Source organism: Myxocyprinus asiaticus, chromosome 8 (assembly GCF_019703515.2).
Source record: "Myxocyprinus asiaticus isolate MX2 ecotype Aquarium Trade chromosome 8, UBuf_Myxa_2, whole genome shotgun sequence".
Taxonomy (NCBI): Eukaryota; Metazoa; Chordata; class Actinopteri; order Cypriniformes; family Catostomidae; genus Myxocyprinus; species Myxocyprinus asiaticus.
The window spans coordinates 13,863,693-13,884,037 of record NC_059351.1 but is presented as its reverse complement, the minus strand read 5'-3'; the positions used below and the strand labels follow the sequence as shown (position 1 = coordinate 13,884,037).

Sequence of the window (20,345 nt, the reverse complement as noted above, 5' to 3'; positions counted from 1 at the left end):
GTACATGTGTTCATTTTATATGGGACCTGGTACATATGTACATGTTTAAGAAACTGATTGGTGCTAGCATCATTATGTCTGAGTTTCTGTGCCTTACATCAACTCTAAAAATATGAAATTTATCCTTCTCTTTTCCATTTAGGTTATTTGCCATAAACACATTTATACATATTTATATTAATATACATACAGTAGATTTGTTAGGAGCAGTAGTGATAGGTGGGGTTGATGACAAGTGTGGGTTACATTTTATAACTAATTAGAGTCAAAGGTGCCACATTTTAGGTCTGGTTTTGATTGTAGAATAGAATACATTAGATCAAATGGCTTTTGCAAGAATTAATGCCCTATCAGTTTTGCAGTAAAGCCAATCATTTCATTATGAATTAGAGTCATAAGTATATTGACAATTTTGCACTAAGCAACATCTAAGAGCTCAAATTAAACAGACTCAATACTTATTTGCAATAACATAAGGAACATTGTTTGTTTTGCAATTTATCAATTTTACTAGAGTTACCTAACTGTGCTAACCAGGCACTATGTGACAAGTTAATTGTTCAACTGAAAAATTAAAAAGCTTCATGGCGTCACACAATTTAACATGCCCTGCATATTTAATGTTTAATATACAGCGTTATGTTGGACGAATGAGATTTCAGGGTGGGCAGGGCTACCCAGTACTACATCAAGCAACCAACAAAATGTCCTATTAAATAGGATTTATTAAATAATAAATCATTACATATACAATTGAAAACGTTAGAAACTTAAAATCCATTCATTTTTAATTTACCATTTGGTTGATTTTCATCATAAGCTTTGCGTCTTGAGATTTTCAGGGTTACAGTTGTCAGCATGTCACTCAAGTGAGTGTCACCTTGCAAAATCGATTTCCAGGGGCCATTCACACAAGACCTGTTTCATGTCCATTTGCACTGTTTTGAAATTGTCTTTCTACCAAAACGTGCCTCAGACATATGTCTTTGATGTCCGTTGTGACACATTTGACTGATTTTTCAGCATCTCGTGCCATGAGCCCAGCATTTTAAAGATACTAGGTCAAGTTAAAAGAACTCCACAAAATGTAATTTTAACTCACAAGATGCATGCTGTTTCCATTTGTTGTGCTCCATCTAGCATTTTTAAAGCAAGAACGCATTCTGTGTGAACAGACCCTTTGTGATTAAAATTTAGAAAAATAAGAGCAAAGCTCTTGCATAAATGAAAATGAACCCAAAGCTAAAGTTGAGTTGAAAATGGATGCAAAGCTAGTAAAATTAATGACATATTTTGATTTATTTAATGATTTAATGATTCAATTTTAAATTATTTTAAAATGTTTTCAATCGACTTAAATATTTACCTGTTTATTTAGTAATATAATTGAGATATTTGGCACTCCATACATTTCTAGCTGGAATAATGCTTAAGAATTTTATCCAATTTTGACAAGCGCTTTTCAAAGTTCATATCTAACCTAAAATAATAATAGAAGGTAGTATTGTAATGTATGATACAAAGGACGATTCAACATGACATTTGAAGCATTTAATTTTAAAAACAGAATGTGTTGCTAGGAAAAAACTAATTCTACTGTACACATCAAAACATCTTCAGGTTCAGAGCAAATGTTTTGAAGGTTATCTGATATAAAAGGTCATAGTAGTTCTTTATCATAATCATTGGATGATGCAAATCTCACTTTCTTTGACTTAAACCCTGAATTCAGACAAAAATATTATGTTCTCTTCTCAAGCGGAAGCAGAGAAGACCATGTGTCCTGTTTGCTGGTTAGCGGATGGGCCGGTACGGAAAGGCCATGGCAGCAGGGTGAAAGGCATGTGGAGACAGAGAGGGGTGTGCAGCGTGGGGCGTTAACGCGCGATGTGGCGAGAGTGCTGGGTGTGTGGGGTGTGGTGAGAGAACTGGGTGTGGGCTGTGTGGGGAGGGGAGGGCAGACTGGTGTGGGCTGTGGGGAGAGAGAGGGGAGGGCCGGCCGGGGTGGATGTGAGGGTACATGTTGGGCTGAAAGGGAGCGCTGTGAGGTGGAGGCTGCACGACTGGACCGGACATCACCAGCTGTAACAGACTGGAACACAAAACAAATACAGCCAGTTAATTACTGCTCATGGATTAGCATAAATCATTATGTTAAAAGTCTAAATAAAATTATGTTAAATGATTATGTTAAAAGTGATTAACCAATAAAGTTTTTTTTTTTTTTGGTCCCCTTTTCTCCTCAATTTGGAATGCCCAATTCCCAATGCGCTCTAAGTCCTCGTGGTGGCGTAGTGACTCGCCTCAATCCGGGTGGCGGAGGACGAATCTCAGTTGCCTCCGTGTCATCTGTGCATCTTATCATGTAGCTTGTTGAGCACATTACCGTGGAGATATAGTGCGTGTGGAGGCTTCACGCTACTCTCCGCGGCATTCACGCACAACTCACCACGTGCCCCACCGAGAGCGAGAACCACACATTATGGTGACCACGAGGAGGTTACCCCATGTGACTCTACCCTCCCTAGCAACCGGGCCAATTTGGTTGCTAAGGAGACCAGGCTGGAGACACTCAGCACGCCCTGGATTCGAACTCGTGACTCCAGAGGTGGTAGCGATAAGGGTTTTTTTTAAATGAACGATGCCGGCATATAGAGAGAATTTTGGCTGAACCCCAATAAATATAATACATAAAATGTTATGATAATATGAGATGTACACAACCAGTGAAAAGTTTGAATAGTTTGAAAATAGTGAATAGAGAATGAGCTTGGTGTGTCTAACTTTCTAAAGGTAGTGTACACAAAATAGCTGAGACTAAATAAACAAATGACAGAAAAGTCATTTCAGAGGCAGACCAAGTTATTACATATTTAGACAAATATGCACTAATGAAAATGTGCACAATAAGACTAGGAACATGTATTAAAGTAAATAGGGTCAAAAGGGAATGGGGTATAAATAAACGTAATTTTGTTATTCCATTTTGCATTACTAGATTGCTTGCTTTTTGAGGTAGGTGACTTACTTGTTGTGAGGAAGTCTGGAACACAGAGCCCGAAGATCCTCTGAGGAATAAATGACATGATAGGAAATTACTTCACTGCCAAACTGCTTTTAGCAGATTTAAACTTACAGTAAATGGCCGTTATTACGAAAACATCACTCACCCCTGGCACACAGAAGGGCTCCTGTCGCCATGGCGACCTGAAGGGCTTGTGCCAGCCTATCTAGAGCCAGCTGGATATGATTGGCAGCAGAGAGGTGCGTGAGCTTTTCACACAGACGACTGACTTCCTCCACCAATGCAGCAACAGATTCCACAGGAAGCACAGCAAGCCGACCAATCAAATTCTGTTCTGTCAGATGGACCTGCAGAAGTTAAAATAAAACAAAAAATTATATTGTAAAACTATAAGGGTTATTAAAAGGATTATTTCACCCAAAAATGAAAATTCTGTCATCATTTATTCACCTTCACATTGTTTTAAATTTGCGTGACTGTTTTTCTTCTTCCGGGGAACACAAAAGAAGAAATTTTGAATAATGTACTGGTCGTTCTTTTCCTGGCAATTACAATGAATGGGGACTGGAGCTCTCAAGCCTTCAAGCAAGCAAAAGCATCATAAAAGTAGTCCATACAATCCTTGTACAATGTTTTAAAGTCTTCTGAAGCCACATAATAGCTTTGTGTGACGAACAGACCAAAATTTTAGTTATTCTTTGAAAATCTTCACAGTTGTCTATAGCTTTGCTTGGTATGTTGAGTTAAAGGAATAGTTCACCCAACAATAAAAATTCTCTCATCATTTACTCTCATGCCATCCCAGATGTCTATGACTTTCTTTCATCTGCAAAACAAAAATTAAGATTTTTAGAAGAATATTGCAGCTCTGTAGATCCATTCAATGCAAGTGAATGATGACCAGAACTCAGAAAGGTCCAAAAAAAGAGAAACGCAGCATAAAAGTAATCCTTACGACTCCAGTGGTTAAATCCATCTCTTCTGAAGCGATATGATAAGTGTGGGTGAGAAACAAATCAATATTTAAGCCTTTTTTTTTTTTTTTTTCTGTAAATCTCCACTTTCACATTCTGGTGTGGAAGTAACTTTCACATTCAGCCACCAAATATTGATTTATTTCTCACCCACAGTTATCTTATAGATTCTGAAGACATGGATTTCACCACTGGAGTCATATGGATAACTTTTATGCTGCCTTTATGTCCTTCTTGGACCTTCTGAGATCTGGTCACCATTCACTTGCATTGGTAGGACCTACAGAGCTGAAATATTCTTCGAAAATTGTTTGTGTTCTGCAGAGGAAAGAAAGTCATACATATTTGTGAAGGCATGAAGGTGAGGAAATGATGAGAGAACTTTCATTTTTGGTTGAACTATTCCTTTAATGAGAAAGTAAGCAATGTCCACTTCATGAACAAATTTTTAGTTCTAGTTGTTTAGTCTTAATGAATCATCTGATCCAGTTCATGGTCTGAATGATTCGTTCACAAATTGGACTAATCAGTTTAACTCAATGGAAAAGTTATCAGAGAATAATGACTTTTTAGTCTGTTTCTTACATAAAATTATCATATGGCTTCAGAAGACTACTATAGGAATATAGCGCAAAAGTCATTTGGACCGTTTTTCCTTGGTGCTTTTACATCCTTTTTGAAACTTGAAAGAGCCAGTCCCCAGACTTTGTAACAGCATGTAAAAAAATCTCTCCTTTTGTGTTCCTAGAACTTTAATTTTTGGAAGAACTATTGCTTTAAAGCCTCACAAACTTGTATCTATTAAAAAAACAACACCTGTAGCATAAGAAAGACTTGAAGAACGCTCAGGTGCAGTTTAGAGTACAGCTCTTCATTTGCTGTCCCTTTTTCACTCTCCCCATGACCATTGGTCAAAGCTGACTTCTTAGCTCTCTGATAGGCTAACGGAGCTTTCACACACCATCGCAGCAGACCTAAAAGGGGTGTAATCTCAAGGCAACCTAACGGAAGGCTGGTATTGAGGGGCGTGTTGATGAAGGTGAGCAGCAACAGTCTGGGATCATCTGTGATCCAACCAACCAGCATCTCCAAGAGCACAGGGGAAGGAGTCAGCTCATCTACAAAAGAAAACCCATCATACATTAAAGTACATTTTACTTAAGCACATCAGCGGAGCTCATGCATTTCTAAAATAACTTGACAATAACTGGCATGTCATCATATACAACATAAAAGACAGTGAGAGTCAGTACATGAGGAGAAGTCATAGAGGGCCGTTACTGCAGTGATGAGCTGGCAGCAGAATCGTGGACTGGCTGAACAGATGTTTTGCAGTGTAGAGATGGCACACGGCACTAGGGTGCAGTAATCATCCATCAACACCTGAGCCAACCGAACACACCATGCAGTGTGTGTGCGCTGCATAAATGTAAAATAAATGCTTAAGTTAAATAATGTACATATGTTGCTAGATATTCAGACCTTTCAATAAAGGCCCTTTTAAACACTTTATCAATTAAAATTAGCTCATTGGTAAATCCCAGGTGATATTCCACCCAAAAATCTAAAGAAAGAAATTATATTTTGCATAAAGTTAAGCCTATTATTTTAAAAACAATTTGCATAAAAGTTGAGTCTAAATTTGGCATAAAATTAAGCCTATTTTAGGACCATTAAGATTTTTGGAATTGTGACATTTTCATAACAATTGAGCACATAAAAATGACTGTACTACAGTTAATGAGAATCTAAAAAGAAACACCTTTAAAGGAATAGTTTGGCCAAAAATGAAGATTCACTCATCATTTACTCACATTCAGGCCATCCCAGATGTATATGACTTTCTTTCTTCTGCTGAACAAAAACAAAGATTTTCTCAGCTCTGTAGGTCCATACAATGCAAGTCAACTGGGTTCAAAACTTTGAAGCTCAAAAAAGCACAAAGCAGCATAAAAGTAATCCATAAGACTCTGCGAAACAATTAATATTAATAAATCAATATTTAAGTATTTTTTTTTTTTTACTATAAATTCTCTTCCCTGCCCAGTAGGTGGTGATATGCACAAAGAATGTGAATCACCAAAAACAAAAGAAGAAATCTTAGGAAGGAGCACCTAGGAGGTCTGTTTGAAAGTGGAGATTAATAGTAAAAAAGGACTTAAATATGTATCTGTTTCTCTCCTACACCTATCATATCACTTCTGAAAACATGTATTTAACCGCTGAAGTCTTATGATTATTTTTATGCTGCCTTTATGTGTTTTTTGGAGCTTCAAAGTTTTGGACCCTGTTAACTTGTATTGTATGGACCTACAGCACTTAAATATTCTTCTAAAATCTTTGTTTGTGTTCAGCAGAAGAAAGGAAGTCATACACATCTGGGATGGCATATGGGTGAATACACCGATCAGCCATAACATTAAAACCACCTGCCTAATATTGTATAGTTCCCCCTCGTGCCGCCAAAACAGAGTCAACCCGCATCTCGGAATAGCATTCTGAGATGATAATTCTTCTTACCACAATTATACAGAGTGGTTATTTGAGTTTCCGTAGACATTGTCAGTTCAAACCAGTCTGGCAAATCTCTATTGACCTTTCTCATCAACAAGGCATTTCTGTCCACAGAACTACCGCTCACTGGATGTTTTTGGTTTTTGGCACCATTCTGAGTAAATTCTAGATACTGTTGTGTGTGAAAATCCCAGGAGATCAGCAGTTACAGAAATACTCAAACCAGCCCATCTGGCACCAACAATCATCCATGCGATTATCTAATCAGCCAATCGTGTGGCAGCAGTGCAGTGCATAAAATAATGCAGATATGGGTCAGGAGCTTCAGTTAATGTTCACATCAACCATCAGAATGAGGACAAAATGTGATCTCAGTGATTTGGACATTGTCATGAATGTTGGTGCCAGACAGGCTTGTTTCTGGCTGCACCAATGGACTGCCAAGCTCCAAAAGCACATAAAATCACCATAAAAGGTGCCCATATCACTTGTGAGGAACATTTCAAGTCTACTGAAGCCATTCAATAGCACTATGTGAAGAACACAAAAAAATGTAAGTGGTAATTCACTGAAATCTTCCTCTACACCCATTCGAATCTGGCATGCAGAAGGGAACATCATTGTTTACATACAGTAAGCACAGCTCAGTGAGTGCACCTGACACCACATGAGGAGAAAAAGGTAGAGGAAAAGAAATAGCGCACATTGGTTTTTCTGTTCTTTCATTGCAGCAAATTTGGATTTCAGAACGTGAACAAGATTTGAGAAGAAAGCAGTCTTCTTTAGGTATTTATTGTAAGGGGGGCATGCCCCACACTTTAAGAACCACTGCTTTACACTGATAAGGTTAGTAAGCAATTTTATCTCACTAAAATCATTTTAACACGTATGTCTTGTGGCTATACTTGTGGAAACGTATTTTAAAGTTGACTAATTGGCCCCGTTCACTTCCATTGTAAGTGCCTCACTGTAAAAGAAAAGGAGCAACAAGTCGAAATAATTTTTTTTTAGGAAATAAACATTATGCCACAAAATGCTGTTGATTGAGCTTAACTTGGAACATTCGTTTAACATTAACACAACACAAGGATCGAGGCATGGCATCATTACTGAGAAAGTAAACAAAACCAGGGTAAATGCTCTTTTTCCCACATCACACACCTGTAACCAGGTGGCTGCACACTCTAGTATGGGCACCCGACACACAGCTATTGCCATGGAGACCAGCTTGCCCAGCATGGCCATGCGGTTCTCGTCAGCCTTGTTGCCTTGGAGACTGAAGAGGGCAGAGAAAATGATCTGTCGGATTGCATCTTTGCTTTGTTCCTGGAAGTAACTGCACATGATCTCCAGCAGCTGTAGTTCCTGAACGCAGCTCATCCTCTGTGTCAAACACAACACAAGATGCATCAGCAAACACATACCATCCTTAGTGTCTCATAGTGCCCTGCTATACAAAGGCAAAACAATACAGACGCCAACACTGGAACTGAGAAAAAATGGCTTCAAAACTACTTGGTATTAATGTGGATTTTGTTCCACACCTTGGGTTGGATGTTTCTGTCTTTAGGAACATGAAAGATAAACTCCTCCACCAGCTCCACTGTGCTTTTCTCTAGTCCAGGTGTGGGACCGGTGGAGCTCTGCAGAGCGCTGCCCAGTGAGATGTCCAGATGATACAGAACTTCTTTAGCCGCGCTCAGCGGATCGCGCCGCAGCAATGCATGCCGAACATCACTCATCTCTGCTGTGGAAGAGAAACTACATCATTCTAATTTATACATGCATTTGTCAAAATGTAATCACATTTGACACAAAAGTCATCAGTAGGCCATTAATAAAAGTAACAAACAGTACCTTAGTACTACCATGATTTTTTTGGACATGTACCTTGGTTATACCATGTTATTTTGGACAGGTAACATGGTACTACTATGGTTTCTGGACATGTATCATGATAGTAGTACTAATATTTTGGACAGGTAGGTGCCATTGTATGCTTTGAAGCACCATGCAAATACCATGGTTAAAGAATATTGTAATCATTCAGTACCAAAGTGTCACTTTAAAAAAGTACAATGGTTTTTTTGGACATGGTACCATGGTACTATTACTAGGACTGGGTAAAAATATTGATTTTCAAATGCACCGTGATCTTCATTTGAACGATATTGATTCTTAAATCCTAAAACCTATGTTTTACTCTACGTGCAACCCTCTACTTGCTCTATGCGACGAAAAATGTCTATGATTAGCCACTGGCTGGTAAATGTTTAGATTTCGCTCACCAGGGATTGTGCAGTATAGTGGGGAATATGTTCAGCACCGAGATCCTTTCACTGCGTGTTGAGAGTAAAAGTTTGGTTTGATTCTTTCTATCTGTCCAAAAAGACAAGATCCACGCAATCCATTTGTCACTGAATAATGTCTCTTTCTGTTCTTTACAGTCAGTTGCTGATCAAAAACAACCCAAAATTATATTTAATTGTAATCATGCATAGCACGGATGAGGTAAAGGCATTAGAGTCCACCCTCGTTAATAAGCGCTCATTTACAGAACTGCCGGTTTACTTAAAGAGACAGTACCGGTTTTTAACAGTGTGTAACAAAATCAATGTAAATCCTTGTAAATAGAACAAATTATGCAATTAAACAATAAACATGTAACAGAATATAATAAATGTTATATAATACAATATAATATCATATTTATTAATGGAATACAAGGGTTTCTTTGTTTTTAAAAATGTGACCAAAATGATGAAAAACTAATACAATATTAATAGTCAAATTAATATTTTCGTAATGTACCTAGTATAATTAACAGCATTAGTTGAGAGATAATTTCTTTCATATGCAAGTAAAATTGACATTACAAATTAAATATACCCATCGGAATCAACATCGAATCGTGAGCTTGTAAATCTGAATCGAATACAAAAATCTGCATCAATACACAGGCCTAACTACTACTATTTTATAGATATGTACCATAGTAATACCAAGTTTCTAACATGGTTTTTGGATATGTACTATGGTAATACAATGTTTTTTTTTGGATATGGAAGCATAGTAATGTTTTTTTTTTTTTTTTTTTTTTTTTTTTTTTATAAACCATGGTATTATCATATTTTTGGATGTATATCAAGTTAATGCTGCGATTAACTAAAATACTTTGGAGTACTGTGAAAATACCATGGTACATGAACAAGGTAATCATTCAGCAGCTGATACATCAACGTACCAAGGTACCAGACAGTAAGAGTAACACCGCAAAATACTGAAGCAGAGCATCTCTGAATAACTATCTAAACCAAGAAAATGTATAAATAATTCTAATTTACAAGAGCACTTCTGGTGAGTCTCTATGGTGATACACATTGTTCAAACGATGCTGTTTACACGCGACTTATGCACAGCCGGCTACTAATGTTTCCTTAGGACATTGCACATATTCATTTGTAAAAATGTAAGTGTAGGAATATAGTCTTACCTTTGTTAATTATTTAGACTGCTTACATTAGTTTCTTTCAATCAGTAAACGTATCTCTCACATAACTGACAATGTGAAAGTTGTTCATCGCAAAATAACTACGGAAACCCGTAAAGGACGTTTCACACTCGGCTGAGTGAAGCGCGACACCACTCATCAGCGCTCCTTGTGTACTGGAGACTGGATAGCTCCTTGGTATACTGCACCAAACATATTTGGACGTTGAAAATTAATTTTTTATATTGTATTATATTGTATTATTGTATTATATAAGGCAATGTGTAAAAAAAGTGCAAAGCAAATATTTTTGGGGCCCCAATGGGCAAACCATACATTTTGCAATTAAATGAATATTCTATGGATCAGTACAAGTTAAGCTCAATCAGCAGCATTTATGGCATACAGTGCATTCATAAAGTATTCATACTCATAATTTTTTTTTCTCACATATTTTGTTATGCTGCAGCCTTATGCAAAAATGCTTTAAATTATCTATTAATTTAATGTAATTTATTTAAAAATATCAATCTACACTCCATACTCCATAATGAAAAAGCAAAAAACTGATTTTTGCTAGCTTTGCAAATTTATTAAAAAGAAAAAACTGAAATATCTGATTGACACAAGTAATCAGACCCTTTGCTATGACACTTGAAACTTAGCTCAGGTGCATCTAATTTCTCTGGATTATCTTTGAGATGTTTCTACACTATGATTGGAGTCCACCTGTGGCAAATTCAATTGACTGGACATGATTTGGTAAGGCACACACCTGTCTATATAAGGTCTCACAGCTAAAAATGCATATCAGAGCAAAAACCAAGCCATGAGGTCAAAGAAACTGAGATAGGATTGTGCTGAGGCACAGATCTGGGGAAGGCTACAAAAAAAATAAATAAAATAAAATAAATAAATAAATAAATAAAAATAATAGGCTGCACTGAAGGTTCCCAAGAGCACAGTGACCTCCATAATTCTTAAATGGAAGAAGTTTGGAACAACCAGGGGGCGTATTACAGAAACATTCTAAATTTAGAATCCTATCTTATCTGTTTTGTAACCATGGCAAAATCAGTTAGGATCTGATTTAGGACAAAAGCTCTTACAGAATAACATTTCCTTAGTGCGTAATCTTATCTTAACTACAGTTAGGATTTGCTTCTGTAATATGTGAAAAATCCTAACTTAACTGACCAGATCTTAAGTTAAGATTTAAGATGGGACGTTTTCTGTAATACGCCCCCAGGACTCTTCCTAGAGCCTCTGTGAATGAAATTGAGTGGCCCAGCCAGAGCCTGGACTTGAACCCAATTGAACATCTCTGGAGAGACCTGAAAATGGCTGTCCACCGACAGTCCCCATCCAACCTGACAGAGCTTGGGAGGATCTGCAGAGAAGAATGGCAGAAAATCCCCAAATAGGGATTGGAGGACTGGTCAGGGTTGAGGAAAGCTGAACGCAGCAAAAAAATCACTTACCTTTTCTGCTTAAAGTTGCCTAAGTTATATCCAATTTTACAACTTCGTTGCCATGACAACATAAATCCCGGTTATTTGGTAGTCTTCCTCAAAAACGATGATTTAAACAACTTTACAGCTCAAATAATACACAAGTTTTAGCAGAAGAAATAATGTAGGTGATTTTATAAAATTATAAACGTCACATTTCTGCCTTTAAACCCTCCAAATTGAAAAAGAAAACGGGGGACGAGAGGAAATATTTTGATTTGTAGTAATCAACACTATGCCACAAATGCTGTCGATTAAGCTGAACTTGTATGGAGCCTGAACATTTTCTTTGAATAGGCCTATGTTAAGCAACCGAAAATATGCCACTGATTTGTTTCGGATAGTGATGTGATGTGCAATACCTTCACTTAACACATGTTATTGTTATTTTTTTTTATTATTATTATTATTTTTTTTATTATTGTAGCATGATTTTTTTCTAATTTTACTATATAATTAGCCTATTATGCACGTTTTTAATCACATTATATTAATTGAGAAACTGTAGGCTACATGGTATAGTTGTACTACTTTGAAACTTCCATGTCACACTACAGGACTGTTTACATAAATGAGCTGATTAAAAAACATTAAAAAAAATAAACAAAAAAAAAAGCTAAAAAGTGATTATAAATAGACATTTTTTTAAATAAATGATGACCAGTTACAGCACCTAAAATGTGCACTTTCCCAATAAAGTTAATAGAAATAAATAGCTATTAACCTAAAAAAAAAAAAAAAAAGTATGTTCATAATATTTCACAACTACCCTTATCGTTTTTCAATTACGTTGTTGTAATCACCACTGGGCGGCGCTATTTTACGGCTGATTTCAACATGTGGTACTCGAATGTAGCGCCACCCCTATCGCCTCTCCACTGACGGGACACCAGACTCTCCAAACATCAGCATCAGTATCCAGCTTCCTTCAACTTCACATCCAGATCACAAGAGGAGCCGTGAACATGACCATCAACACGCTCAGTCAGGATGGAGTGCAACGACAGCAAATGCACTGCCTGACCAAGGTAAGACCCTAAAAGTGTATTTCATATACAGTACATCCTAAAGAACTGCTGTAGAAATAATAATAATAATAATAATAATAATAATAAAAGTCATTTTGCAAAAGAGCTTTACGATGCTGCAGTTATACAGTACTCTGTAAGTCAAACTGTAGGACATTTTTCTCACATCATTTTTTTTTTCTATTGAGTTGTGTACTTAAAATTACCTTTAATTGTGATCACATTTTAGTAGGCCAATTTAATTTGCAACCATGCTCTATATATTTTACATTAACTAGTTATTATGAGGGCTCTTCCTCCTATTATAGGCTATTTCTCTTGTTATAAATCAATGCATAGATAGGATAGTTTAAAAATAATGTGGATAAAACATTTTCAACATCAAGAAGATTATTAAAATCCCTATACAGGGAAAGTGCTTTTTGCTTGATGTTTGTAGTCACATTCTGTTTTTTGTAGTTCACTTAAATAGTACTATGGAGTGGCAGCTATTTTAATTATTTAATAAAAAAATTAATGTAATAAATTATTTAAAAGTAAAAATATTGTATGTAGTTTCTTAATATGGGGTAATTAAACTGAAGGTATAACAATTATACTAGAATTAAAAAAAAAAAATCATACTTTAAACTAATTTTAAATTAAGTAGAATGAATGCAGGTATTTTTTGTATTTATTATTTCCTTTTACCTCTCTTTAGTTGAGAACTTTTGCTGTATAAAATGGTACTGTGTGAAGGGCTAAACTATTTGCTTACAGATGGAACGCATTATAGTCTCCATGCAGGACCCTGACATGGGCATCAAGCTGCGGAACCAGCGTCTCCTTATTACAGTCATACCACATGCAATGACTGGTGAGCCTCTCTCTTTCCATTACTGCATCAAACTTCAGGCATCACTCACACTCTCTTGATATTCCCAAATGGACGTGACTGCTTATTTTCCAGTCACTGACATGTTATGGCATGATTACAGATAATGCTGAGACACAAATAGCATCTCATTATTATTGTGGAAATAGTGTGCATTTCACAGTAAAGTATCTATGCATATCTCAGAAAGTTTTGAGTGTGCATGAGGACAGTGAATCAATAGAAGCTTGCGCAGTGAAATCAGACTCCTGTGTGCACATTCAGCCTCTGTGCTCCGTTGTCTTGTCATTAATGAGCAAGAACTGTGCATGTTTTGCGCCTGCTCTGTTTCTCAGAGGATACCGGGACACATGTGAATAAACAAATGACTATATTTGGCAAATTAGAAAAATGTAAGTCAAAGCTTCAATCAAAGTCAGCACTTAATGAAGTGTTAAGGCTATTTATGTAACTGATTTTTGCAACAGTGGTTCTTTGAAAACATGCCTGAATTAACTGTGTAGTGAATGTCCTGCTTTCTGAACATGTATAGCCTATGAGCTTGGTGCTGCTTACTGCCAACTGGTTAATTCTGCTACTAGATAGATAGATAGATTGATTGATTGATTGATTGATAGACTGATTGATTTTGTAAAGTTAAAAAGACAAAACACATGTTAATGTTGCATATTTTTTGTTCCTGTGTTTGTGTTTGAATTTGCTTGTGTTAACAGCAGTTATGTGTAACTTTAAACAGGCACTGACATTATTGAATGGCTGATTAAGAAGTATTCAATCTCTGATGAAGGTAGGACAGTAATTTGAACTATTGCTCATATTAAACTGATAGTACAGTGAAGTACTGTATATCATTTTAAACCTCTTTATGTAATTTCAGATCACTTACTACCAAATGTTTAATCTCAAAAAGAGATTATTTTTTTACTTGAATAGTATCAGTACATTTAGAAAAAAATGCATAAATGCACAAAGCACTTTTTTTTAGGTTAACTTTTTTCCAGTGCATTTTTAACAGTGTAGCACTGTGGCACCGATTTTTTTTTTTTGGCGAGTACCACTCATTTTCTTATGTAAAATGTATAATTCTAGTTCTATTCATTATTTTACTGTGTAACATAATAATAATAAAAAGGTAATACATTTAAAGGAAATAGTGAGCATATGCTCAAAGGAAATAGCAAGTGTATGCTCACAGGATACAAGTCTAACACCTTTTCAAGTTTACTGAGCACTGTCTCAGTCTGTGTGTAATATTTTCCATGTTCTCTGCTGTGGTGTATTTCTTTAAGATTTCCAGTTACCTCTTGAAGAGTGTGCCCTGTGAAGATAACATTATTCTCCATGTGTAGTCCTTAGGGGGGGCTTAAACACACACACACACACACGCATCGCACACACACACACACACACACACACACACACACACACACACACACACACACACACACACACACACACAAACCACAAGGAACTGAATTGCTTATTAGTGTTGCTTTAGCACCACAAAGTCTGATTTTCTGTTATGTTAAGTGAGTTGTGTGAAAGACTGAAAAAATACATTTATAAATGTCACATAAAAAGAACTTGTGGGTCTGAAAGCCTTAATAAGCAAGCCGTGCTTTATGTTGCTGTGCGTGGAATAATCAAGTCTCCAGAGAATTTGACAAATCTGTGCACTGCAATGAGGGAACGCCTAGTGTAGGCGAGGGTTAGACCGAAATGTATTCCCATATTTGTTTTCCAGGTTTCAACATTCAAGCACAATTTTTTTGGTTTAGATTTTCCTCAGAAAGCTTTAGTGGGTTTTGTTTTGTTATCTATCAGTGTAATACTGATGTGTTTGTAGTATGTGCATTTGTTTTTTGCTTATTTTTAATTAGAGGCATTGTACATTGGACAAACCCTTGTGAAGTATGGTTACATCTACCCTTTAAAAGAGCCCAGAAATCTTATTCTGAAATCTGATGATTCACCGTATCGATTTCAGGTATGCACACACACACACACACACACACACACATACACACACACATTATAATATTCACATACAGTATAATTTCCAGCTAAACTTCCATCATCAAACACAGTATCTCAGTAAATCTCTCTCTCTCTTTCTTTATCAGACACCATATTACTGGACATCAACACGCTGGCCTGCTTCAGAGCTCGACTATGGCGAGTTATAAGTTCCCATTAAAAAAATATTTTACCCCAAAATTAAAATTCCATCATCATTTACACACCCTCATGTTGTTCCAAATGTGTATGATGTTATTTTATTTTGTGAAACACGAAAGAAAGGTTTTACTGAATGTCCAGGCTGCCCTGCAACAAAAGTAGACAGTAACCAGTGGCTGTCAAGTTCCAACAAAGACAAAAAAACATCATCAAGCTACATAAAAGTAGTCCAAAGGACCTAGTCTTCTGAAGATATACAACAGATTTTTGTGAGGAACAGACCAAAATCTTGTGCATCGCTTGTGCACATTCAAATTTGGCACATCACAACTGAACACATGAGAAGCAATAATGTGAAATATTATGGCTTATAACAATATAATATATGTTATATAAATATAAATAATATAAATAATGTTTTTTTTTTTTTTTTGTGCTCTGTGCAGTCAGAAAAATATTTTAGCCATTTTAAAAATTTTTGAGATCAAAATTCCATAAATTTTAATTGTCACATTTTTAACAAAACTAAATGAATAAAGAAAAAATTAAAGAAAAATGTATATTTATTAAAGATTACTCAATTAAATTTTATGAAACTGTTATGAAACTGACATGCGTAACTCTTAAAAATCATCTAAAATATTTTTTTGAGTAACGTAAGCAAGAAAGTAATTGGTTTCGAGCGACATGAGGTTGATCTTTTTTTTTTGTCTTTTTTTTTTTGGTTAAACTATCTCCTCAAAACAATAGTTCTGCTGACCAATGTACAAGTTTATTTAATTTATATGTTGTGTATTAGCAATCTACTTGGCCAAGAAAAACATCCGTAAACAAGGAGAACTGATTGACTATGAAAAGGTAACAAGCCAAATCCACAACATCTACCGTCTAATACTAATAAGTAAGACTACTAGTATCTTATCTAGTAAGACTAATGTAGCCCTGGAACTATGGAGCATAGTTCTCTCTCTCTCTCTCTCTCTCTCTCTCTCAGGAGTGCTATACTGCTTTACATAAACGAATCAACCACACCTGGGACTTTGTTGTAATGCAGGCAAAAGAGCAGCTCAGGTAACTATCCTCACAACACACACACACACACACACACACACACACACACACACACACACCTTTACTTAACCCCCTAAATGGGGACATACCATAGACTTCTATTGTTTTCATGTAAAGCTAATTATAATTACTGTAGACTAACCCTAACCCACGCCACAATCAACCCCTGAAAGAATAAATATTCTTTTTCAAAATGGATTGTTTACTTAATTTATGTATTGTTTTCACAAACTGAGGATATCCCAAATGTCCTCAAAGGAATATTTAATCAGATTTAGTTAACTTCTGAGGACAAATTTGTCCCCAAAATATAGTTAAGTACGTATAGTTAAGCAGCTACAATAACTGTATTTTTGTTATTGCATTTTTACTGTACGCTTATAAATTGGCCATGCTATGTACTATTTTCCTGTGCTAAGGGCATCAAAACAGCGTCGGAAAGCCGATCGTATAGTGTTGGAGTGTCAAGAACAAGCATACTGGCTAGTGAACAGACCTCCTGTGAGTACTCAATACGATACATTCACAACACTAACTGTAACAAAGCTGGTAGGCAGTGACAGCCAGACGAAGACGATGGTGATGTGAAGAACTCAAGTGCAGTTCATTCATAAACGTGAAATCCAAAAACTGTGAATAGAAACATAAACATGAACGAAACTAGACTTGACTTGACATCCAAACAACGTTACATAAACAATACCTGAAAAAGAACCATGACAAACATGAGGGTTTAAATACAAGGACATGGGTAACCACATGACATAATTTTAATAATTTATTTATAATTATATTTATCACACATTATACATTTGCACATATACAGTGAAATTCTTTTTTTTCCACATATCCCAGCTAAGCTGGGGTCAGAGTGCAGGGTCAGCCATGATACAGCGCCCCTGGAGCAGATAGGGTCAAGGGCCTTGCTCAAGGGCCCAACAGTGGCATCTTGGCGGTGCTGGGGCTTGAACCCCCAACCTTCTGATCAGTAACCCAGAGCCTTAACCACTGAGCCACCACTGCCCCCAATGATGAGACTGAACTAATAACAAGATAACCAGATACTAAAACACGAACCAATGACATGACAAGACTGACAATGAATTAACAAGACAATAAACCAATGGAAAACAAGACACATGAACATGGAGGGAAAACAGGACATCACATGACCAGGAAACCACATGACATGAACAGGAACAGGAATTAAACTTTCAAAATAAAAGACATGAACACAAAACATGAACAAAACACATAAATGTGACATATCCCCCCACAAGGGGTGGCTCCCGACGCCCAAACAAAAACACATGGAGTTCAGTAGGGAGCTGGAGGGGGGTGGCAGTGTCCTTGAGGTGTGGCCTGGCGAGACAGGGCGTGGGGCGTGGCCTGGTGAGACAGGGTGTGGAGTGTGGCGTGGCCTGGCAAAACTGGGCGTGGAGCATGGCCTGGTGAAAACCAGGGTGGATCCAGTGAAAGGTGGAGCCATGAGAGGCTCGAGAGGCGGAGCCATGGAAGGTGGACCTGTGAGAGGCTCGAGGGGTGAAACTGGAGAACTGGGAACCCGGAGAGTAGCCGAAGACTCGAAGGGCCAGATTGGACCCCAAGGCAGGGTCCACTGACATGGCAGACGTGGTAACATGGTAAGATGAGTTAGGAATGGCAGCAAGGCAGCATAGCATAACGTGGCTGCTGAGGCTTGCAACACTGGCTCTGGGACAGACGAGGCTTGCAACGCTGGCTCTGGGATAGATGAGGCTTGCAACACTGGCTCGTTGGCCGTGGCAGGTGTGGCGTTGGCCGTGGCAGGTGTGGGCATTGGCTTGTTGGCCGTGGCAGACGTGGGCGCTGGCTCGTTGGCCGTGGAAGGCGTGGGCGTTGGCAGGTGTGGGCATTGGCTCATTGGCCGTGGCAGGCTTGGGCACTGGCTCATTGGCCGTGGAAGGTGTGGGTGCTGGCTCATGCAGCAGAGGCAGGCGTGGGCCTGGGCCGTGGAGCAGAGGCGGGCCTGGGCCGTGGAGCAGAGGCGGGCCTGGGCCGTGGAGCAGAGGCGGGCCTGGGCCATGGAGCAGAGGCGGGCCTGGGCCATGGAGCAGAGGCGGGCCTGGAATGTGGAGCAGAGGCTGGCCTGAACCGTGGAGCAGAGGCGGGCCTGTGACATGGCATGGAACAGACTGAAGCTTGGCTGTGACAGGGCATGGAGCAGGTTGAGGCGTGGCTGTGGCATGGCATGGGGCAGACTTAGGCATGGCTGTGGCATGGCAAGGAGCAGGCCGAGGCGTGGCTGTGACATGGCATGGAGCAGGCCGAGGCGTGGCTGTGGCATGGCAAGGAGCAGGCCAAGGTGTGACATGGCATGGAGCAGGTTGAGACGTGGCTGTGACATGGCATGGAGCAGACTCAGGCGTGGCTATGACATGGCATGGAGAAGACTCAGGCATGGCTGTGACAAGGCATGGAGTAGACTCAGGATCTGGGGCAGAAGGTGGCGCAAGCTCTGCGACCATGACGTGGGACCCTGGCTCTGCGACCATGACGTGGGACCCTGGCTCGGCGACCATGACGTGGGACCCTGGCTCGGCGACCATGACGTGGGACCCTGGCTCGGCGGCCATGATGGGAATGCATAGGTCCTCCTCAGCCACTCCTACAGTGAAAGATGAACTGCTCAGTTGTAGGGCTAAATCAATGAACTGAGCCAGATTGAGGGTAATTCGACCGTCAGGCATCAGGGAGGAGCCCTCATTCAGCCCAAAACGGAAAAAGTCCTTGAGGGCAATATCATTAAATTCCACCCTGCAAGGCAGAGCGCAGAAGTCCACTACATATTCCTCCAGGGGACGATTCCCCTGACGTGGGCATAGGAGCTGAACTGCTGGGTTCATAGTAGGTCAGATATTCTGTATCAAAGCTGGTAGGCAATGACAGGCAGACGAAGACGATGGTGATGTGAAGAACCCAAGTGCAGTTTATTCATAAATGTGAAATCCAAAAATCGTGAACCGAAACATAAACATGAACTAAACTAAACTTAACTTGACTTGACTTGACATCCAAACAACATTACATAAACAATACCTGACAAAGGACCATGGCAAACATGAGGGTTTAAATACAAGGACATGGGTAACCACATGACATAAACAACCAATAACGAGACTGAACTAATAACAAGATAACTAGATACTAAAACATGAACCAATGACATGACAAGACAGATGATGAGTTAACAAGACAATAAACCAATGAAAACAAGACACATGAACATGGAGGGAAAACAGGACATCACATGACCAGGAAACCACATGACATGAACAGGGACAGGAACTAAATTTTCAAAATAAAAGACATGACCACAAAATATGAACAAAACACATAAATGTGACACTAACACTACACACTAACATCTAAAAAGTATCATGGTATTACATAGTAATACAATGGTATTCCTTAAAATAGCATGGATAACCATGTAAATACCAAGATACATGTATAGAGTAACTATTCTGTACCATGGTATACATTAAAGGGGTCATAAAATGGAAAATCTAATTAGACTTATAAGAGTTAACTGTACAATTAAAACATACTGTACATTTCAGAACTCAAAACTTCCTCCCCAGTATTAAAAGAGCATTTATAGTTCCCATTCTATTGAAACATCTCGTTTTGAAAACTGT

General features: G+C 38.2%; 2 protein-coding genes across 4 annotated transcripts in view; one reads left to right on the top strand and one right to left on the bottom strand.

Moving 5' to 3' along the window:
• Positions 1–1,536: 1,536 nt before the first annotated feature.
• On the bottom strand, positions 1,537–10,133 carry LOC127445416 (integrator complex subunit 15). Of its 3 annotated transcripts, none has more exons than XM_051705476.1 (8): positions 10,007–10,133; positions 8,058–8,257; positions 7,675–7,896; positions 5,253–5,418; positions 4,816–5,117; positions 3,171–3,372; positions 3,029–3,068; positions 1,537–2,092 (listed from the first exon to the last, which is right to left on the bottom strand). In XM_051705476.1, exons 2-8 carry the CDS (start codon positions 8,253–8,255, stop codon positions 1,795–1,797), a joined length of 1,428 nt encoding a protein of 475 aa, XP_051561436.1. In that variant the 5' UTR covers positions 8,256–8,257; positions 10,007–10,133; the 3' UTR covers positions 1,537–1,794. The 3 variants fall into 3 exon arrangements, with proteins under 3 accessions (XP_051561436.1, XP_051561435.1, XP_051561434.1); XM_051705475.1 differs by having other exon boundaries at positions 8,058–8,260; positions 10,007–10,132; XM_051705474.1 differs by having other exon boundaries at positions 8,058–8,274; positions 10,007–10,130.
• A 2,337-nt stretch (positions 10,134–12,470) lies between these two features.
• LOC127445504 (regulator of G-protein signaling 11-like) overlaps positions 12,471–20,345 on the top strand; it is a 31,223-nt gene continuing 23,348 nt past the window's right edge. Inside the window, exons 1-8 of the mRNA XM_051705632.1 lie at positions 12,471–12,542; positions 13,302–13,398; positions 14,153–14,203; positions 15,297–15,403; positions 15,540–15,591; positions 16,394–16,452; positions 16,589–16,665; positions 17,085–17,166. Of these exons, the coding sequence (XP_051561592.1) occupies positions 12,480–12,542; positions 13,302–13,398; positions 14,153–14,203; positions 15,297–15,403; positions 15,540–15,591; positions 16,394–16,452; positions 16,589–16,665; positions 17,085–17,166 (588 nt within the window). The 5' untranslated portion in view covers positions 12,471–12,479. The remainder of the gene's footprint in view (positions 12,543–13,301; positions 13,399–14,152; positions 14,204–15,296; positions 15,404–15,539; positions 15,592–16,393; positions 16,453–16,588; positions 16,666–17,084; positions 17,167–20,345) is intronic.

Coding starts and splice junctions, on each gene's coding strand:
- LOC127445416 (XM_051705476.1), bottom strand. CDS start 8,255: ATGAGTGATGTTCGGCATGCATTGCTGCGGCGCGATCCGCTGAGCGCG. Junction 5,118..5,252: donor CCTCTATGACTTCTCCTCAT/GTACTGACTCTC, acceptor TTTCTTTTGTAG/ATGAGCTGACTCCTTCCCCT. Junction 3,373..4,815: donor AAGTCTTTCTTATGCTACAG/GTGTTGTTTTTT, acceptor TAACTTCTGCAG/GTCCATCTGACAGAACAGAA.